This window comes from Sturnira hondurensis, unplaced genomic scaffold (genome assembly GCF_014824575.4).
Source record: "Sturnira hondurensis isolate 20B ecotype Veracruz unplaced genomic scaffold, ASM1482457v3 Scaffold0013515, whole genome shotgun sequence".
NCBI classification, from domain to species: domain Eukaryota; kingdom Metazoa; phylum Chordata; class Mammalia; order Chiroptera; family Phyllostomidae; genus Sturnira; species Sturnira hondurensis.
In genome coordinates this window covers 2,743,223-2,766,119 of record NW_028086146.1, presented here as the reverse complement: position 1 = coordinate 2,766,119, position 22,897 = coordinate 2,743,223, and the positions used below count along the sequence as shown (strand labels likewise).

The window sequence follows — 22,897 nt, the reverse complement described above, 5'->3', positions numbered from 1 at the left end:
CAGACAGGAGTCAGGTGCAAGCACTTCTGTAGCGCTCACAAAGGCATGCACAGTTTCGTGCAGGAAGTGAATTTTCCTTTCTCTTACCTATGACACCAAAGGGTTTCATGTCCTGGGTAGGAATCAATAAGATCAGTGCTGAATTCAACTTCTTCTTCAAGAAGATGGGGAATATTTATCCTCGGTTCCTCTGCTGAAGCTGCTGCTTCTTCATCTTTTGGAAGGAGGGCTGGCTCGCTTTTCAAAGGGTTTTGTTCCAATACAGAACTGTCTTTCACAGTTTGGTTAATCAAAGACTTTAGCAAAAACTGTCGGTAGTGAAATCCACTGTGGTCTGAAACATGCATGGATGCCCAGTGTTTAGTAGAAGACAGTTCATCGAGAAGAACCTTGTAGGAAGAAAAAACAGAGGTGAAAAGAAATTGTCAAAGGTTTTTCTTTCCCTATTAATGCCTTGAATTTTCCCTTCATTTCCTTTTTTTTCATTCCTACCATATTTTGTATACAGTGTCTAACACAGTGGTGTTGCTTAGTAGAAGCTTAGTAAATGCTGGTTTCCCCCATTCCTTTATAAAGTAATAGATTTTTAAATACACACACACATGCATGCCACAGAATTTAAGTACTTGTCATTTTTTCCCTGGACCTTGAAAAACACATTCTGATGGGCATGTACCAGTAAAAAAGCCAATTTTTAAAAATAATAATGAACATTAAAGTGTTCATTTAAAGCAATGCTGATAGTGAAAGAAAAATATAAATTCAGAGGTTGCTTTGATGTACTTTCTTTTACATTTAATGAACCTGTACTATACCTAACTTAATTATAACAATAGACTCAATGTAATGATTTGTTCTACACCAGGAGGGCAGAGACCACGTCTGTTCTGTTTAATACTTAATTCTAAGAGCTTAGTACAGAAACATGACAGCTGAGTAATGGGAATTTTCAAAAGCACGTGACTGTTACTATTCATTTCAACTCATTCAACATCAATGACAAATAGTTTTTTTGAAGGTAGATGAGACAAAGTTCAGTAGTGAATTGTTTAAGTCTTTGTATTATCAATTCTGCAAACTAAACAATTTCAAATGGAATGATAAAAAGAAAAGCAGCATTTATGAAAAATGAAACTATTTGGTAGTGTCTGGGACAGGTAGCAAACGCAAACTGTCATGCTGGTGAAAGGTGTACTGGAGGCCTACCACTTCCATCAGAGGATTTTTAGATCAGCTGAGGAAAAAAGGCATACTTTTCAACAGTGAATACAGACCACACAATGCCAGAAGGTTCCTTTACCTGTTTTTAAAGGCCCCAGAAAAATGACTTCTCCTGACCAAGATCCCCTCTCCACTTCCCCTTTCCTCCCTAGAATAAATCTTTCCCTCTTCCGAACCTCCATACTTCTTGTGTGTTTTGCCATACATGTATATTTTAGAATCTTCTGTGCACCTTTTCATCCCACTGTATAAGTTCTTTAATATATTTATTTGTTTCTAATCATGTGTCCACTACCCTGTACCCACTGACATCAGAGTGGACGTGTAAGTGCTCTATGACTGACTGAACGAATGAAAGACTGAATGAATAAAGTAACTATACAGAAGGATAAGCGTACTCCCTGCTAGGGAGTAAGTTAAGTTATATCGGTGAAATGTTTTAAACATCTCCTTTAAATTCTTTATAAAGAGTTTATTCACAGCCACATAAATTTATTCTGGAGGCAACCTCTGGTGAGTCACAGAAAAATGAAAAACAGGACTGTTTATTTGATTTAAAAGGTGAGCAAACAGCACCAGATAAACTTCTAGTTTAAAACAACCCTAAAACTAATTAAGGTTTTCTACATTTATGAAGAATTCAGTTGCATGATATGTAGGCTATAATACAACAGATTTTAAATTTTGGTACAGTGTCTTTGAAAATACACTTGTTTAAAAAGGAATTTGTGTAACATAAAAAACATTTAAATCATTTCTTATTGCATATTTCTACATATAAAAATTATAATTTTGAAGCATAAAAAGAGCAGATATATAAGAGGTTTCCAACAAAGTCAAAGTCTAAGTCAAAGTTAAAATCAGCTTTCCTTAGCTGATTTTAATTCCTTTAATAAACTTCTCTGACTTTTACAGGGCATTTTCCAGAATAAAAAGGTATATAAATAGGGAATGACTAAAAAAAGACAAATCCTTTTAAGTGATCTTAAAGGCATGATATAAAGGTAAGCTTACATGTAAGGCACTGACACAATGAATGACATCTGTATGATATACCTTAAACATCATTATTCTTTTCCAATGTTCCAGATTAAAAAAAAACAGTGAATAAATAAATGACAAGAAAACTATAGAAGCATGGCTCCAAAACAGAAGGATAACAGGTTTAAAATGAAAGACTAATGAAAATGCTTGCTCTTATACACATATTACATCAGTCTTATAAACTTTTAAAAATGTTTGGTTTTTAGAAAAATGAGATACCACTTCACACTGGTCAGAATGGCCATCATAAACAAATCAACGAACAACAAGTGCTGGCGAGGATGTGGAGAAAAGGGAACCCTGGTGCACTGTCGGTGAGAATGCAGACTGGTGCAGCCACTGTGGAAAACAGTATGGAATTTCCCAAAAAAACCTAAAAAATGGAACTGCCTTTTGACCCAGCAATTCCACTCCTGGGATTTTACCCTAAGAATTCTGAAACACCAATCCAAAAGAAGCTTTGCACCCCAATGTTGATAGCAGTGTTATTTATAACAGACAAATGCTCCAACCTAAGTGCCCATTAGTTAGTGAGTGGATCAAAAACTATGGTATATATACACAATGGAATACTATACAGCAGAAAGAAGGAAGGAGCTCCTACCCTTTGTGACAGCATGTATGAAACTGGAGAGGTATTATGATAAGTGAAGTAAGCCAGATGGTAAAAGACAAATAAATACTATATGATCTTGCCTATAAGTGGAACCTAATCAACAAAACAAACAAGCGACGGGCCTGCAAACCACACAATTGCGGTTTGATTCCCAGTCAGGGCAAATGCTTGGGTTGCAGGCCAGTTCCCAGCAGGGGACTCACGAGAGGCAACCATACATTGATATTTCTCTCCTTCTCTCCTTCCCTTCCTCTCTAAAGATAAATAAAATCTTTTTAAAAAATTAAAAAAAATTGGTTTCAAGTGAAATACCCTAATAAAAGGCAGAAAATAAACTAAAATAAATATTAAAAAAAACAAAAACAAAAACAAACAAGCGAGCAAAATATAACCAGAGACATGGATATAAAGAACAAACAGACAGTGACCAGAGGAGAGGGGCAAGGGGAATAATCAGGGAAAGAAGAGGAACAGTCAGGCAAGGAACAAGTATAAAGGACCCATGGACAAGGGCAATGGGGGAGGGGAAAGAAGACCGAAAGTGGGAGGAGGTGTGTGCAGGGCAAGGGAGAGTAACAGAGGAAAAATGAAGATAGTTGAGGTCAAACAATAATTAATAAAACAAAATTTGTTTTTTTGAAAAAATACAATAAAAATGAACTATTAACAAATGACAAAAATAAATAAAATACAGTTTTTAACAGTCAAAAAACTGTTTTTTTCTGACTATAAAAGTAATACAAAATCATCATTACAGAACAATTAAAAATATATATATATAGAACTCCAGGCCCAGCCTCGGGTGGGGGGTGCAGGGAGGGCAGACAGGATGCAGCCTCCTCATCTGGACCCTCACTCTCTCCTACACTTTCTCCCAAGAGACTATGTGAAGGACTTCTGGCCAAGATGGAGGCACAGGTAGACACCCTGTGCCTCCTCACACAACCAAAAGAAGGACAACAACAAATTTAAAAACAAAAAACAACCAGAACTGACAGAAAATCAAACTGTATGGAGTTAAAGGAGTTAAAAGAAGGATTCAACAACTAAGGAGTTAAAGAAGATTCATCCAGACTGGTAGGAGGGCTGGAGACTGGCAGCCACCAGCTGGAGGACCAGGGTAGGCAAGGTGGCAGCTGGTGGAGTGGGCAGTCCCACGTTAGGGTTCAGATAAACCAGGAGAAACAACTGGGAAGTGAAACAGACCCACAACCCAGGACTCCAGCGCGGGGAAATAAAGCTTCAAACCTCTGATTAAAAACACCTCTGAGGGCTGAGGCAGCAGCAGGGCAAACTCCCAGCTTCACAGGAGAGTTCGTTGGGAGACCCACAGGGTCCTAGAATGTACACAAGTCCACCCACCCGGGAATCAGCACCAGAAGGGCCAATCTGCTTGTGGGTAGCAGAGGAAGTGACTAAAATTCCGCAGACAGCAGAGCAAGCACCATTGTTCTCTTTTGGACCCTGCCCCCACATACAGTGTCACAACGCAGCGACATGGTTGCCCCACCCTGGTGAACACCTAAGGCTCTGCCCTTTGCTACATAACAGGTGTGACAAAGCAAAACAAAACAAAAAATGGCCCCTACAAAAGAACAGATCAAAGCTCCAGAAAAAAATACAACTAAGAGATGAAGAAGTAGCCAACCTATCAGATGCATAGTTCAAAACACTGGTGATCAGGATGCTCATAGAATTGGTTGACTTTGGTTGCAAATTAGATGAAAAAAAGAAGTCTATGCTAAGTGAAATAAAGGAAAATCTACAGGGAACCAATAGTGATGGGAAGGAAACTGGGAGTCAAATCAACAGGGTGGATCAGAAGGAAGAAAGAAACATCCAACCAGAAAAGAATGAAGAAACAAGAATTCAAAAAAGTGAACAGAGGCTTAGGAACATCCAGGACATATTTAAACATTCCAACATCAGAATTATAGGGATATCAGAGGAAGAGCAATAAGTGGAAAAGTTATTTGAACAAATAATAAAGGAGAACTTCCCCAATCTGGCAAAGGAAATAGACTTCCAGGAAATCCAGGAAGCTCAGAGAGTCCTGAAGAAGTTGGACCAAAGGAGGATCACACCAAGGCACATCATCATTACATTAGCCAAGATTAAAGATAAGCAGAGAATCTTAAAAGCAACAAGAGAAAAGGAGACAGTTACCTACATAGGAGTGCCCATAAGACTATCAGCTGATTTCTCAAAAGAAACCTTGCAGGCAAGAAGGGACTGGAAAAAAGTATTCCAAGTCATGAAAGGCAAGGACCTACATTCAAGACTACTCTATACAGCAAAGCTATCATTTAGAATGGAAGGGCAGATAAAATGCTTCCCAGATAAGGTCAAGTTAAAGGAGTGCATAATCACCAAGCCCTTATTATATGAAATGTTAAACGGACCCATCTAAGAAAAAGAAGATCAAAAGTATGAACAGTAAAATGACAACAAACTCACAGTTATTAACAACCAAACCTAAAACAAAACAAAAACAAACTAAGCAAACAACTAGAACAGAAACAGAATCATAGAAATGGAGATCACATGGATGGTTATCAGTGGGCAAGTGGGTAGGGAGAGAGGGGGAAAAGGTACAGAAAATAAGTAGCATAAATAGTAGGTAGAGGATGGACAGGGGGAGGTTAAGAATAGTATAGGAAATGTAGAAGCCAAAGAACTTATATATATGATCCATGGTCATGAACTAAAGGGGAGGAATGGGGTGGGAGGGGGTACACCAGGAGGAAGGGAATAAAGGGGGGAAAATAGGACAACTGTAACAGCATAGTCAATAAAATATATTTGAAAAATATACAGATATAAACAAGTAAAAAATATCGCCAATGAATATATTCTTGTGTTAATATTATTCTAGAACATATTTTTCACTTTTGCATTAATATTTCATTCTAACAATTATCACAATTTAACCATTTTCTGATTTTGTTTCCACTCTTGTATAAGTAAAAATCTTGTGAATGTATACATGTATATAAATCTATGTGCATATCTTGCTTATTTAGAAAAAATTCTATAAGTTTACTAAATGGAATAGTGGAAAAAAATTGTAAAGTTCTCAATATATATTGCCAAAATCATTCCCAGAAAGGACTGGAAGTTCATTTTAACATCTACTTTCTAAATTCTTAACCAATACTTTAATCTTCACAAATTTAGTAAGTGGAAAACCATTCATTTTAATTTGTATTTTCCCAATTATTAGTAAGCTGAATATTTCCTCTTCACTTATTTCCCCTTATTTTTTTTAGGAATTGCCTGTTAGGCCTAATTTACTATTTGTGATAGTGATTATTTTTCCTATGGGTTTTAAAGACATCTTTATATATTAAGGGCATTGTCTACCTTAAAAATACTTTTCTTACTGTATTACTACAATTTTTTTAAATTCCTTTTTTCTTCAGATGTTTTTATTTCATTTGGAGTTCATCTGGGTATATTAGATTAAAATCTAATAATTATTTTCTAAAGAGTCAATCAATCTTATCAGCATTACAAATTGAACAAAGAATCCTTTCTTCAATTATGTGAAATGTAGTATTCATCTTTGATGAAATTTCTATACATTACATATTAGGATTTGTTTCTGGGCTTTATATTTTCTTCCATTACTGTGTCTATTTTTTGAGCCAGTATTACAGCTTTAGTTAACTCTATAAACATTTAAATATATAATGGTATTCAGATTTCCTTTTCTTCAACAATTTCTTAGCTACTTGAATCTTTATTTAAAAAAATTTTTTTTATCCTCTCCAAAAAATATGTCCCATTGATTTTAGAGAAAGAGGAAGTGGGGGTGGGGGTTGGAGGGAAGAGAGACAAACATCAATCAGTTGCCTCCTGTACGCACCCCCACTGGGGACTCAAACTTACAAACCCTTTTGTGTACAGACAACATTCCAACCAACTGAGCCACCCAACCAGGGCTGTTCTTTCTAATGAACCTTAAAATCAAGTTTTGAAGTTGCAAAACAAATTGGTTGTTTTTAGTATATTTACGGAGTTGTCAGCCATCACTACTATCTAATTCCAGAACATGTTCACCACCTCTATTCCTATTAGGAGTGCCCTAATTTCCCTTCCCCTGCCCCTTCCCCAGTAGTCTGTTTTGCCTATTCTGAATATATCATGTAAATGGAATTGTACGATATGTGGTCTTTTAAAAGTTTCATCCATGTTACAACACGTATCAGGACTCCATCCCTTTTTGATGGCTAAATAATATTCCATTTATGGCTACATCATACTTTGTTTATCCATTTCTCAGAGATTGGACATCTGGGTTGTTACTTTTGGCTACTCTAAATAACAAATGCTATGAATATTTCCTGTACATGCTTTGGTTATGAAAATGTTTTCAATTCTTCTGGGTATATACCTAGGAGTAGAACTGCAGGGCCATATATCATAATTCTATGTTTAATTTTTTAATTCTTTTTTAAAAAGACTTTATTTATTTACTTTACTTACATTTTTTTTGATGATGTACTTTTTAAAAATATATTTTATTGATTATGCCATTACAGCTGTCCTATTCTCCTCCTCTTTTTTAGGAAACTCCAAATTGTTTTCCACATTGGCTGCACCATTTCACATCCCTACCAGCAGAGTATAAGGGTTTCAGTTTCTCTATATCCTTGCTAAGACTTGTTACTGTCTTTTTTTTTCTGTCTTTCAAATTTTATCCACCCCAGTTGTTTGTGAAGTAGTGTCAGAGTGTGGTTTTGTTTTGCATTTCTTTAATGGCCAATGATGTTGAACATCTTGTCATGTCTTTACATTTATATATCAACTTTTAATTGGCTAGCAATAATCTCTGCTTATCTGTGAGTCTTCCCAGTCAACCCACCCTAAAAAACGAGACTATTTTAGAATTTACTTAATTATATGTTCACTTAAACACACAAACATCACAGGGAATAGACAACAGAAAATTAAAACCTCGCATAATTCCACTTTGCAGGCTGACAAGCACTCTTCAGTCTCCAACCATTTTTTTGAACAGAAAACTAACACATGCCTATTATAGAAAACAGAAGAAAATATATCCACAACGGCATTGTGTGTATATACAGTGTCTGTTGTACACTTACAATATGCCAGGTACTGTTCTAAACATTTTAAAGCCACATTGAATGCTAATAATATACGTATTAAGAGAATATATATTGTTTATATCCTTATCCTAAAACAAACATTTTTCTTTAAATAATCTTCCGAAGTATAGTTTATGTTATAAAACAAATATTCCCATATACGTCTGTGTATGTATGTGTGTGCATCTATGTATTTTGTTGCTATTATTGTTTTTGAGCTGCTCTAGGCTACTGGTACCTTTGTGATTACTTTCTCTAATGGGCACAGCACAGCAGGACACGATCTCCTCGCCTGGTCAATGGTGTACAAAAGTAGAAAGGTGATTCTGCAAGTCCAGTACTCTTCACTGGGACTGAGACACTACTGTGGCAGTGAGGACAGGAAAAGCATGGAGGCTCCGTAAAGGCGGGACAAGCTGACAGCATGTAAGCCTAGGACTGGCAGCCGAGCAGGGGACCTGAGCAGCTGAGTCAACACACCACTAATGAATTCTCATCTTCAATATCAGATGGTTTCAAGTAACCAAGAATTTCACCTTGGCCCCAAGTTCCTGATTTTGTGGGAATGCCACTTGAAAAGGTTCATATCAACACAGGAAAGCTTCCAAAAACTACTCAGCTCACCTGGACTTGGCCTTCCCTCTTTATCCTCAACTCTCCTCAACCCCCACATACTACAAGCCATGAAGCTGAGATGACTGGCTCTAAGCACTCAATAGCCCCCTTCCACCCACCGGGTAACTTGCATTCATTCCTCCAGACTCCCAACAGTGGAGCGTTCCTCCTCGTGGCAGCTGCTCCAACAAGCCCACCCTAGACGAGGAGCGATTTCTGTGCTCCCACCTGTACCTTGGGTTTCCCTGGGTGTCTGTAAATGTCTCAGTGCTTTGTAACTGTTTGGGTATCTGCTTCCTCCACCAGATTTTCAATTTGTTTAGAGCAAACTCTTTCTTTATGTCACACTCAACGTAACCAGGACAGTGTCTGGAAATCACAGGGTTTCATGCATTTTCACGAGCAAACTGCAGTAAGTGGACCTAGCAAACTGGTAGCCAGTTTCACCTAAATTTCTATGGGGAACAGAAAAAGAAACTAAAATTTAGTGAGCCTCTGCTATTAGGTACCCAGTACTTAATACACATTAATTTCCGTAATTCTCATAATAATCTACTGCGGCAGAAAGTAGAGCCCCCATTTTATGGATGAAAACATTAAAGTTTATTTCCACATATAGCTAGGAGGGTCAAAATCTGAACCCAGGTCAATGTACGGTACATAATTCTGTCTTAGCAGTTCATAGGTCACTGGGAGTCCTCCCCTCCTGAAACACAAAGCTGTGTACACTGGAGGGGAAGCACTACTCTCCTAGAACTGCTGGCTTAAAATCTTCTTTAAGGGAAAACTTTCCTATTTCTCTTGGAGGAAAACAGAGAGAGGAGAGGGAACCTATGAAAGGAGATGCATAAAAAAGGGGATAGTGAGCAAAAATTAGAGAGTAGTTTCTCCATTAATCTGAAAGAATTTTGACCCCTTTGAAGAGTTTCAAGTCTAGGAAACTTTTAGAAAAGCAGCCTAGATTCTGATGGCACTGATACTATAAAAAGGGAAGAAAAAAACAGAAAAGTTGTAGTATGTAAGAAGGAGCATGAGGACTCCTGGTTCTCATTCTATGAATAAGTGATGCCAACTGTGGCCAAGTCTAAGCCACTAAAATTCTCTGGTAACTTCCATCTCTTCATTTCTAATTTGAAAGGATTAGATTGTGACAGTTTCCAGCCTGGCTTTGCATCCAAATAACACCCTCAGCTTATGAAAATTACTGATCTCTAAATCCTACCCTAATTCCAATTTAGTAAGCCTAGGTGGATCTTAGGAATCCTCAGGATTTTTATAGACTCAGCCAAGTTTGGGAATACCTGGGTGAAATCGTATTCCCTATCCAAGAGAGACTGTGAAAAGGCAGCCAGCTGATTTAGTACAGTTAAGTCACATAACCAAAGACTACCAAGAAAAAACAGTTTCAGCCCTGAACGCTGGCCAGCAAACCAAAGGGTTGCCAGTTTGATTCCCAGTCAAGGCACATGCCTGGGTTGCAGGCCAGGTCCCTAGAAGGGGGCACACTACAGACAACCACACATTGATGTTTCTCTCCTTCCCTTCCCCCTCTCCAAAAATAAATGAACAGAATCTTTTTTTTTTAAGAAAAAAGTTTCAATTCTGTAATGCTTCATAATCCTTCCTGTTTCAGGGCAAAATGAGTTACACTCAGTCTTCCTTATTACTTACACCTTCCTTTGTTCTACCAATGCACTAGTCTAAAGAGCGACAAAATATGCTGGTGAGGAACACACTTTTTTTAATTGCCAGGCATTCTCAGGAGGTATCAGCTGTCAGGGGCCTCTCTAGGATGCTGGGCTGCCGTTAGTTCCTCTAGTTTACTCCTTTAAAGCTCCTCTACTATCACTGGATTTAAAGGGCAGACACGGAGTGTGCTAGGGAGACGGGAGTAACAGCCCCACCTTGACATCCAGCTTGGCCAGCTGTTGTAAAACCCAGATGCGGTGAGACCAGGCATTATAGTTGCTTGGGTATCTCCCTGCTGCTTCCCCACAGACCTCCATCTCTTCTCGTATTAGTCGCTGCGTCCTTTCGGTAGGAACTGATCCCAAGTTTCCTTTGGTCACAAAGGAAGGCAAGCAGGTTTCCTGAATTAGCTGCTGTAGCACCCATCGTCTGTTACGGTAGCGTGTGGGAATGAGAATGAGGAAAGAACATAAACCAGAGAGAAAAAGCAAGGTGTTTTTTGTTCTTGATTTAACTTCCATTCACCAATAGAGCAAAATAATACCTGTCATAAGCCCATTTTGGGGGGAGGGGTGGGGGAATCGTTGATTTTGTTTTTAAAGATATACAACTTTAGTAGCATGCATTGGGGCAGGGGGAAAAAACAAAAAGAAACCCTAAAAATGTTACAATTTGTCAAAAAAAGAAAAGAATGTCATCAGTTCTAAAGTGGCAACTCCAAAACTCCACTGGGCCAAGAAATGTGAAGGCAACTGGCATGTGTGTGCATGCACGCGTGCAGGCGCACTTTAGTGCTGGTGATCGGTCGGGCTGAGGATACAGTTAATGGTAAATATTAGCAGAGGGATCATGGGTCACATCTTTAATTCTATTCTAATGCCTCACCCTATGTGTATTTGTTTGTTTGCAAACAAGAAGCTGCATTATGACAGCTTTCATTAAGCAAAATTTCCATATTATTGTATAGTATCTGGAAGGAAACAAATACAATATAATTAGTGAGACCATCATGATTTAAAAATGTCTTTATCCATACATTTTCCTCTTGTCTAATTTTCATTAGCATACATTTAAAGGGAATTCAATAAAGTGTCTCTAATCATTTAATGTCTTTAGTTTTAAACATTTTCTCATAAGAAAGTATTCTTTTTGATTAAAAATTTCCAACCTGAAAGTACAAGAAATTTAGTAGGAAAACCCACTTTGTCATTTGCAGATAATAGAAGTTTTTTACTCAACAAAAGCTTGCACTATAAAATATTAGATAAGACAATAGACTGAGAGATGCATATTTTAAAATTCCCTTTCCCCCCCCTCCACCTATTTCCAGACCTCTCCACACAGAATTATAAACCTCTCTCAAGTCGAGTATCACAATTTCTACCAAGAAAGAAAATACTACTGATTAGACTGTTTGGAAGTAGCTGATTTGTAATGCTAGCCTAAGGCAAGATTACAGCTCAGATACCTTGACACTTTAAGATCCTAAAAGTGCTCAGGATTTAAGTAAAGTTTTAAATGGCTTAACAATTGAGAACAGACTTCTTCAGAGGATTCCCCACTGACCCCACCCACGAGCTCTCACCATATCATTTCAGTCAATACAGTGGTTACTCCGAAGTCTAAGAGAAAGACTTAGCCAGCCAGCAAGTTGAGAAGAGTTCTTATGTGCACTTTGGCTATCTGCCTCAGGTTTTTAACCTAAAAATATTCTTTGTGTTTATGGTCTTAGCAATGTTATTTCACTCTATACACCATTAATTTCAGTGGCACTTATTTTTCTTATTTGGTTATTTTTCCTTATAACCACAATCACCACCATCATTTTTACCAAGAGCACAATTGAATGAATTATAAAACTGAAGTTGCTCATTATATCTGAATATCTAAATGCAATCTCCATGACTCCATCAGATAGTTAATAACAATGGCTAAAATTTATTCAGTATTCAGTATGTGCCAGGCACCATGGTCGTGTTTACATGTATCATCTCATATAAACTCAGGTATTAACTCCAAGACAGGTGTAATTACTATTTCCATTTCACAAATAAGAAACCTGAGGCTTGAAGAGATTAAATAATTTCCAAAGATCACACAGGTAGCAAGTGATGTTATCGAGATTTAAATGTAACCTGGCATTAAAATTCATACTCTGACGCAATCTGTGACCTGGCTTCAAGTGGATTCTGTGTTTTCTGCAGCCATTGTAAGTCCTAAGAACCCTGCGGTGTAAATTAACCACACCTGTGAATCCATGTTTCTGGACTCTTTGGAAACTTAGTTAAGGCCAGTTTTCCCAGATGTAAATCCTTAATTGGATTTAAAGTGCCAGAAAGGATCAGCTCTTTTCTGTAAAATAAAAATAAAAAGAACCATTACTTTATCTTTCCATCAAAACGTATTGCATGGGTATTAATATAACCTCACTGAGAAGTAAATTTACAAGAATTAAAAAAAACAAAAAACCAACCTATCATAAATTTTACACATTGTATAATTAAGAATGAGTTCTCATAATCTAAAAATAACAAATAAATGCTTTAGCATTTATTAATGCTTTAAATCAATGGTGGAACTTAAGTTACCTGTTTGGCAAAGGGGTTTTCAAAAACTTACAAAGTCTGATTATCAAAATGAGGCAAGAATTGCTCTAGCTTCTTAAGTAGGGCTTTATGGTCTAGTTTATTACTCAAAATGTACACATACAACACATACAGTATGATTGAAATATAAGGAAAAAAATAATTCACTCAACCATTACCCTAACAAAATTACTATATTTATTTTTGAATTTTCCCTTTTCTCTTTCCTCATATGCACCTACCTTTCAACATAATTTTATATTCTGTTCCTATATCTTTGCTCCTATATGAGCATCTTAAGCGTTCAAACAGTTCTCATTTAGCAGCTCTGCTGTTAATTAATGATACTCTTTCCTATAGTTACACATTCAGGTCGCTTCCAAGTTTCTGCTACTGTAAAACGATTCTGAAACGGAGCTTTGTGCTCATGACTTCTTTCATTTGTACCACCAGGCAGGGGGAGTGTTCGCAAGGTGCACTGCCAGGTGAAATGCCTACATGGCTCTTTATATACTAGACCACTTTTGAAATATAAAGAAAAATAAGAGCTATGGGAAATTTCTGTCATTTTAAAACTGTTCAAAGCTTTAATGCAGTTATAAAGAATGTCATGCAAAAGCACTCCAACTATTTCTCAGGTAACTTTTTGATTAAGTTCTGCTATTAATTTTCGATGTATTATTATTTTATAATGTAACTAGATCACTTGCTAGTATTAATTAACCCTGTGGTAGGCCCGATTATTCATTTACTTCAGAGAACTATAATCCCAACAAACCAGAGCCCAGCTTGTATACCTCACCTACTTAGGTGGATTAGTTTCTAAATTCTTTTCCAATAGCAATGTACTATTTCTAAATTTTTAGAAAATATTTTTCCAACAGCAATGTACTATTTCTAAATTTTTACTTGGTAAGAAAAATAACTTCTTTTCTAATGAAAACACTAAGTGATAATAAATACTTGCATTTTATCATTTTTAGGTCAGTAATTTCACTATAAAATAATTTGAAGGGATACCGAGGTTTATGGCTGTTAGCAGAGAGATTTATTGACTATTTTTCTTTCAATGTACGGAAATGTATGTGTCATTAAAAGAATATTTAATACAACAGCCAGTTATGCAATCCTAGATCCTTTTTGCCTTATTAGGGTTAGGGTTAGGCTTAGGGTACTCATGATGTTTTGTTCATAGAGTAAATCAGAATATATAATAAAAGGAGGCAAAATATTGCCCTGGGTAATTTTTTTTTTTTAAGAAAGAGAGGGATAGAAACATCAATGTGTGGTTGCCTCTCATGTGCCCCCTACTGTGGACCTGGCCTGCAACCCAGGCATGTGCCCTAGACTGGGAATTGAACCAGTGACCCTCTGATTCGCAGGCCTGTGCTGAATTCACTGAGCTATGCCAGCCAGGGCTTGCCCTGTGTAATTTTAAGTATGTTGTAGAGCATTGTTTCTTTAACTATTATCCTTAACAACATCATCACTTGGCACTGGTGAGAAATAGTCTCAGGCCTCATCCCAGACCCACTGAGTCAAAAACTCCAGTGGGGCAAAGCAATGTGTTTTAGTGAGCCCTGTGGGTGATGCACTCTGAAGTTCAAGAACCACTGCTGCAGCCCTGGCTGGGTAGCTCATTTGGTTAGAGCATCGCTACCACACACCAGTGTTGCTGGTTTGAACCCTGGTCTCAGGGCACACAACAAGAATCACCTAACGAATGCACAAGTAAGTGAGCAACAAACCCTTCTGTTTCTGTCTCTCTCTCTCACTCTCTCAAAACCAATTAAAAACCACTGCTGTAGATAACTTATTGTATTAAGTGTAATCTCCATTTACTAAATTCGAAACCTCTCATATTTACAGCTAACTATCTTCTCACGTATGTCTATACACAAAGGGAAATACAATTTTCTTCAGAAAAGAGGAAGTCACCTTATAACTAAATCTTAACAAAGTTTCTTAAATTAGGGGTATTCTCTTAACTTCTTTATTTTGAACAACAAAGTAGCATTTGGAAAGACACCTTAGCCTAAAACCACGTCAATCCGTAACAGTATATATGGATGCTTAAATAGATAGCCTAATAGCATCATAAAAAAGGATGCAAACTTTCATTTCAATTTAATAAACATTCCTTGGGGACAAGATTTAACATGTTAGGTGACAGATTTTGTCATAGATAGGTTTAAGTTTGTAAACAAAATATGTAAGTGGTTAAGCCATGGCTATCACGTAACCTAGAGATGCAATAAAAAAAAATCAACTGCTCTACTGTATTCAAGTAGGAATCTAGCTTGATATAAAATTTCTAGTCACATGTGGATTCAGAAAGTGCTGTATCTCAAATAACTTAGATAAAAGTAAATATGACGTGCTCTGGAAAACTGGAATAACTCAGAAAATTATCTCTTGTGATGACAAAGTCACTGATGTCAGTAGCCACGTGAGGAGTTTGAATAAAACTGTTTAATGAAATGTGAGTAGAAAGTGAAAAATTTACAAGTTAAAATATTTCACATCTTATTTTATAAAATTTAAATATCAATATACAGGATCTGGCACAAATAATGCCCCTTTTTTATTAAAAAATCCTAAGCATGTAATTCTATCACATAACAGTATCATTCTCAAGCACACCATATGACATTTTAGGTGAAATGTTCATATTAAAACTATACATGATTACACTCATATTACTACCCTACCAACCACCCTCAAGCAGGCGTTACTTCTGCTGGACCCTGTAATTTGCTTATTATTTCACATACAGATTGGTAATAACCTAAACTCATTTTTTTGGACTTTTTAATTGAGGAAATGCAGTGCTGCCTTAAGGAAGCCCTACTATTAGGGTGCTGAATGAGCTGTGCTTCTATATTCATCCTACAAGATTTACAGGGCAAACTGCTAAAAGGGGAAGAAGGAGTGAAGTGAGGGTCATAAATAAATGTTGAGGAAAGTAAGTCCGAAAGAAAAAGCATCTGTATTGTTCTGGGAGAAGCGAGGACCAGTGGTAGGAAATAGTGCCTTTTTAACAAGGTGGGAAAAGGGAGTAGAGTAAGGAATTTTAAGAAACAATTACAAGTAGAATTACAAAAGAAAAGAGGTTTTTCACACAGATTTTTCAAGCAATAAAAGTTACTTCTTTAAAATTTTTTGCTATGAAAAAAAATTTTTTGCTATGTATTTTACTCACTGATTAAATAGTACGTGGAAAGTCTCATCATTTTCCCTTGAAACCTCCAGTTCATTTCTATGAAAACCAGCTAGTGCTAAAGCTAAAAAACAAAAACAAAAAAAAACAAACAAAAAACTCCCACATCCACAGGAGCTTCCAGGGGCTACTAAAGTGAATTAGTGTGTTTTATTTCTCTATCTAAGTTATTGCATTTTTATATTCCTAATTTTTTTTATATTTTTCTCTCCATCTCAAACTACTAGCTATTGCTTCTGTCTGCTGTCATTCTACCCCAGATCTGTAGGAGACCAGGGCCCATGCATATGTCGTCTATGACTAAATCTCCACCGGTAACTCAGTATTTGGCACATCGCAAACACTGCATGAACACATGCTACCTTCTCCCTCAATCTTCAGTTCAGTCTGAAATAACAGTAATGATAATAAGAAAAATCACTGCCATAAAAACTATCATTTACTGCACATTTCTCCTGAGTCAGCTATTGTGTTGTGATTTGCATATATTATCTCATTTAATTTTCACAACAGTCCTGTATTATGTTGAATCACATGAAATTGCCAACATTCAAGTGTTTTTTAAAATAAACTTTTTATTTTAGAATTGTTGTAAACTGACCAAAAAGTTATCGGATAGCACAGAGAATTCCTGTATGCCACGTCCCCAGTTCCCTTTGTTACTAACATTATGGTACATTTACCATGATTGATGAACCAACTGGAAGTCTGTAGCTTTTTCAGAATTCCTTAGCTTTTATCAAATGTCCTTTTTCTATTCTATTCTATTTTATCAAATGTCCTGTTTCTATTCTACGGTCCCATCCAGGACACATTACATTTGGCTATCATGTCTCCTAAGGCTCCTCTTGGCCCTCAGGTATACCTGATTTTTGACAGCCTTGACACAGTACTGACCAGGTCTTCTGTATGATGTTTTTCTCAAGGTTAGAAAGACCAGGGCTACGAGTTTTGGACAGGAAGAGACCACAGAGGTAAAGTACCATTTTGATCACATCCTACCAGGGGCACACATCAGCTTGACTTGTTGTTGACGTGGACCTTGATTACTTGGCTGACCTGGTGTATGTCAGGTTTCCCCCCTGCGCTTTTTGGAGGGAAGTCACACTTAAGGAGTAGGGAGTTATTATGCTCCATTCCTTGAGGGGGTTATCTAGATAAATTATTTGGAATTCTTCTACATGACAGATTTGTCTATTGTATCCTATTTGTTTTTGTTTATTTAGTCAATCATTCATTGATGTCAATATGAACTTGTGGATATCCATTTTATACTCTGGGGTATATAATACAACACTATTTTATTATCTGAGTGGTTCTAGCCTTGGCCGCTGAGAGCCCTTTTACATAACCCCATCATAGTGTTTTTGAGCACCCCCTTACTTTTGGCCAAGATATTCCAGGCTCATCTTGTATGTTCCCTGCTTTGGTCTTAGAACCAGGCATTTCCACAAAAAGTCCACTACCGTTTATTAGAGAATGGTGTGAGAAACCAGGGTACAGATGCTTGGATTTTCATTATCTTTGATCTACAAAGACAATTTCACATGGTGCAATACAACACTAACTCAATTTTACAGATGAGGAAACTAAATCTGGTAGTGATTTAGTAACATGCTCAAGGTCTTCAAGCTCAAAGTGTCAGAACCAAAAGTAAGAGCCACATAAAGTTACCAGTTTAAAACAGGCCACGAGTAAAGGACATGAATCACTGTAACTTGTCAGCTACTCTAGTTGCTCAAAGATGTTCTGTTTATGTTCATAGACTGTTGGAAAAATAGAACATTATTATGAAATCGACCTCTTCACCAAGTAATTCACCAATTTTCAAAGCAAATTTAAAAAGTACCTATTTTTTCTATAGCCAGCTGAATTTTTTAACTATATGCATCTCTCTCTCTAACCTAAACAGATGGGCTCAAGCTTATTCTTGCTTGTATTTTTTTCCTAAGATGGCAACACCTATAAATTGAACTACTAATGTATTATTCTACCTTTCAGCAGTTTATAAGATGCTATCAAAATCACTCTATGTGGCCCTGGCTGGTGTAGCTCAGTGGATTCAGCGCGGGCCTGCAAACCACACAACCGCAGTTCGATTCCCAGTCAGGGCACTTGCCTGGGTTGCAGGCCAGTTCCCAGCAGGGGACGTACGAGAGGCAACCATACATTGATATTTCTCTCCCTCTCTCCTTCCCTTCCCCTCTAAAGATAAATAAATAAAATCTTTAAAAAATCACTCAATGCTTGCCAGAGTTACTACAGAAGAAATACACCAACAATTAAACATAAAATGTTGAGTTTTGCAAAAGACGTGGCAGGGTTACATCAGTGAACTTATGATGCTGGTTGTTTTTTCCTTGCTATGTATCCAGGATTCTACGTCTTCATATGTCAATCTTCTCACTACAAACTAAAATTTACTAGAACACATATCCACAATGCTTTTTTTTAAATCAAGATTTCCTTTACTCATCTAACAAAATACTTTCCCAATCTTTCTAGAATAAGTTCAAGATTAACTGCTATTATCATTGAGATTATAGAGCAGTTTCCCTTCTTAAGACCAAACCACACATAATAAAAAAAGTCTGTTTCAAAAGACTCATAAAAATTGTCACCTATTCAAATCTTTTATTTACAGACATGGAAACTAAAACTCTTGAGAAGTTAACAGTTTTGTCCAAAGTCAGCTACTAGTTAATTGATGAAATACGACTAAGATCCACATATCTTAAGATTAGGTTCTTTCTTCTTCACTGAACTGCCTGATAGAATACACAATGAATTATATCTATATCTATATCTATATCTATATCTATATCTATATCTCCAATAAGAATTTTTCTTTGTTTAATGATTTTCAATTGCTTTCTAATGATGAGGAATATGAGAACATGAATAAAATGGCACTCCTACTTCTCTGTCATCCTCACTTCTTTTTCATCGCATTTCATGATTTTCAGTGTCATATCTACAAACTGAGTACCTATTTTGTTCCAGGCACTAGAGTATTAGATGCTGGGGAAAAAGACAAGATATGGTCCCTACTCTTATGAAAGTGCTCAGTTGTAAGTTTATGGTACCTTCCTAAAAATCTCCTTTGCTGGTTCGTCCTCATCTTGGAAAACTCTAGAACAGCGCTGTCCAATTGAAATATAATGTGAATCACAAATGTGATTTCAAATCACATATGTAATTTCAAATTTTCTAATAGCTACACTAAGAACAAGTATAAAGTAACATATTTTATTTAACTCAATACATCCAAAATATTATAATTTCAACATGAGATTGATGTACAATTAGCAATAAGATATTTTACTTTGGGGGGTTCTTAGTCTTCAAAATCCGCTCTAGTTTCCACTCCCAGCACATCTCAACTGAGGACCTGCCACATTCCAAGGACTCAGTAGCCACATGTGCCTAGTGGCTATGCAGTGTCCTAGTGCTCAGTCTTTGGACTAGTTTTCTAACTATACTCACTTGTTGGGTATCTCAAACTATCTCATGGCTTTAAATGCCACCTATTTTCTAGTGGTTCCCAAATTTATCATCTGGTCTAGAATTCTCACCTGAACTTTAGATTCACACACAGCTAACTAGACGCAAATCTAACGTCCCAAAATGAACTCTCGACTTCCAACCAGCAACCCCCACTTAAATCTGCTCCTCTTCTAGATGTCACCATTTCAGTAAATGGCAACCCTGTCCCTTGAGTTGCTCAGGTCAAAAGCGAGGGACAAGCTTCCACCTCTTGGTTCTTTCACATCCAAATTATCATCTGTGTCTTTAAAACCAAATTATTAAATACAGTCAAAGCTTATACAGTTTATAAAATACGTTGAGAATCTTATGACTTCTCACCTCTTCTACTGCCAAGCTGTGCTTCAAGTCCCCAGTATCTCTCACCTAAATTACTGCAACCACTTCCTAACTCCCTAATCACTCCTTGCACCTTTACAGTCTACTTTCCACACGGGAGCCATTGTTTCAAAACCTAAGTTCAGATATGGTCCCTCTTCAGCTTGAAAACCTTCGATGAATCTCTCTCATCCCAGAGTAAGAGTCAATGTTCCCGAAGATCTACAAAATTCTATCACATCTGGCCCACTACTCTCTAGCCTCACTCCCTCCGACTCTTTCCCTTATTCATGCCACCCCAGCTACAATGGCCTCCTTGCTAACATAACACCCAGGGGCACTTCAGGCATGACTGGGGGCTTTTCCACTTGCGGGTCAGTCCACACCGAATGCTTTTGTCTCAATATCCACAGAGATTGATCCCTGATTTCATGTCAGTCTTTGCTCAAATGTCCCATATTTAAAATTGCAAAAACCCTTGCCATCCTTTGGCCTTTCCTACCCTCTTTTCCTACCTTTTCCCCATAGGATTTGCCAACATTTTTATATATTCTACTTGTGAATGTCCTTATTGCCTTTCTTTCTCTATTAGAATAAAAATTCCACAAGGACAGGGATTTTTGTTTGTTTTATTCTTGGCTCTATTCCCAATGGCTAGAATTTAGCACACACTAGTTAATAAGTATTTGAAAATGAACATATGTTGTCAAGAATTGTGTGGATTAAATAAGATAACATACAAAGTTGTAGTATGGTTCCTAGAATATAGTAGCTACTCATAGACGTTAGTTTGTCCCTGCTACTGTGGTGCTTTCCATAAAAGAAAAAAGAATTCTGAAATTATGTGAATTTTTAAAACCGTATAACTCACTCTTTATATATGCAATCATTAATTATTCAAAAGACAATTTAAAAAAGACAGAGAGGTTACCTAAATTTTTAAAAATCAGTTAAACACAAATATTAAAAAATACTAACTCTGAATGTAACATTGCTTAAAATTCACAGAATATTCAATAAAGTATTGTTTAAGTCACCTTTAAAGATAAAGAGCTATAATCTATGACTCTTCCTTATAGGAAAATTTGAAATGTATTCACAATGTTCAAAGGGACTTCACTTTTATTTATCTGTAATTTGTATCCTGCCTTCCTCTAAGAGAATTTGTGTTAGTCTCAGGAATCACCAGATTTTAAAAACCATACATATACTTTAACTGAAACAATGAAAAAAATGAACCCAGTATGAATTTGACTAGTTCTATAAAGTATTTTGGTTTAAAGCTATAACAACCAGAAATAAAGACATCAATAAAATGTGATGTCTCTCCAAAATACTCAGTGCTGGGAGACTTCAAGTGATCTGCCTGCAGAGGTCACCATGTCAGTCACTGAACTGAATGGAAAGTCCGTGGCCTTGAACGCTTACCCTACACACCGCAGTTTCTCAAATGTACTAACCAGGGCCTATGAGCCAACCCATTATGATAACTGCTCCTACCTCTCTTTTAAAAGAAGAGAAACAAAAGCATGTATCAAATGGTATACTATAATTCATGACAATTTATATTTCAGGAAAGAAGTTTACAGAGAACAGACATAAACATGCAAAAAGTGGCAAAGTATGTATTAGAATTGTCATAGAGATATTATAAAGATTGTGTAGAAGAAGTAAGTGTAAGATGCCTTGAATATATGGTTCATATTTCATTTCTCAAAAAGCTAACAACTCCTGGGGCTTGTATGTCTTCAGAAATTTGGACAATTTCATTTCATCACTGACGAGAAGGACATACCTCACGTTCCACGCAGTGGTAAAGTCTGGGTTTAGAAGCAGCAGGGTGCGTGTGACGTCTATCAACTCTAAAATAAAGAGAAGGCATGTTACAAACAAATAGTCCTACACTTTAAAGGCTGGCTTCTCTTTAAGGTCCTTATTTTACTTTATATATAAATAGCTCACGTTATACTAATATATATATATCTCAGGTCATAGTAATTTTAATGATAGATATACCTTGCTCTAACCTGTCAGGGATAAGATTATCCTCAAGAGTTTCTTCTACTTATAATAAGTATAACTGTTTCTTAAAAGTTAACACTGAAATAACTTTATAATATACTATACCTATAAAGAATAATCAAATCAACCTTTTCATTCTTTTAGTAGTTTGGGGCACTAATTTAATACTTACTAAAAAAAAGAAACATAATTTCTATACCACTATTCATTTAATTACACAAATATTTCAAGAACTGACTGTGTAAATTTTTACAAAAGGAAAAAAATCACTCATAATTGGACTTACTATAATTCATTTCTGTTCCTCTGCGAAGATTATTCTTTCTTATATTTTTACATACAATTTTGTGATATATTTTTCATTCAATATAAATGTATCCCTATAGTAATTTTAAAATATTCTAGCAAAAATGTTATTCCATTCTCACCCAACTTAATAAATAAAAGAGATTAACGTTTCTTATGAGCCTATGACTTCATTACTGATGAGTATATTGCAACATTTGATAAATGAGCAACAAAAGGTAGGAGGGGCACAGGTTTCCTTTCTAACGGTGTCTTCATTACAAGCATTACACACATAAAAACAATATATCTCATTTAATTAACTTTTTCCTTCTTTTACTTTTAGTAGTTTTTGGCACTAGTTTAATATTTACCAGGGAAAATAAATAGAACTTTCTATTTAAAATACCCTTATTCACTTAATTCCACAAACATGTGAAGTACTGACTATGGGCAAAGATTCAACTGGACGCTTAGGTCTGAGAGAATAGTTATAACAAAATCTGATCTTGCCCTCTAGAAGATTATTCTTTAGTTGGAGAGAACATGATAACAATTATGTAAGGCAAAATGACATAGCTGTGAAGTGAAGTATTTGCTACATTTTGGGGACCATCAAGGC

At 36.4% G+C, this 22,897-nt stretch overlaps 1 protein-coding gene across 1 annotated transcript in view; it reads right to left on the bottom strand.

Annotated features, from left to right (window-relative positions):
* PTAR1 (protein prenyltransferase alpha subunit repeat containing 1) overlaps positions 1–22,897 on the bottom strand; it is a 57,908-nt gene that overhangs the window by 9,451 nt on the left and 25,560 nt on the right. The window contains exons 3-6 of the mRNA XM_037061690.1: positions 21,764–21,830; positions 12,547–12,651; positions 10,515–10,728; positions 88–389 (exon numbers count right to left, since the gene is read on the bottom strand). Of these exons, the coding sequence (XP_036917585.1) occupies positions 88–389; positions 10,515–10,728; positions 12,547–12,651; positions 21,764–21,830 (688 nt within the window). The remainder of the gene's footprint in view (positions 1–87; positions 390–10,514; positions 10,729–12,546; positions 12,652–21,763; positions 21,831–22,897) is intronic.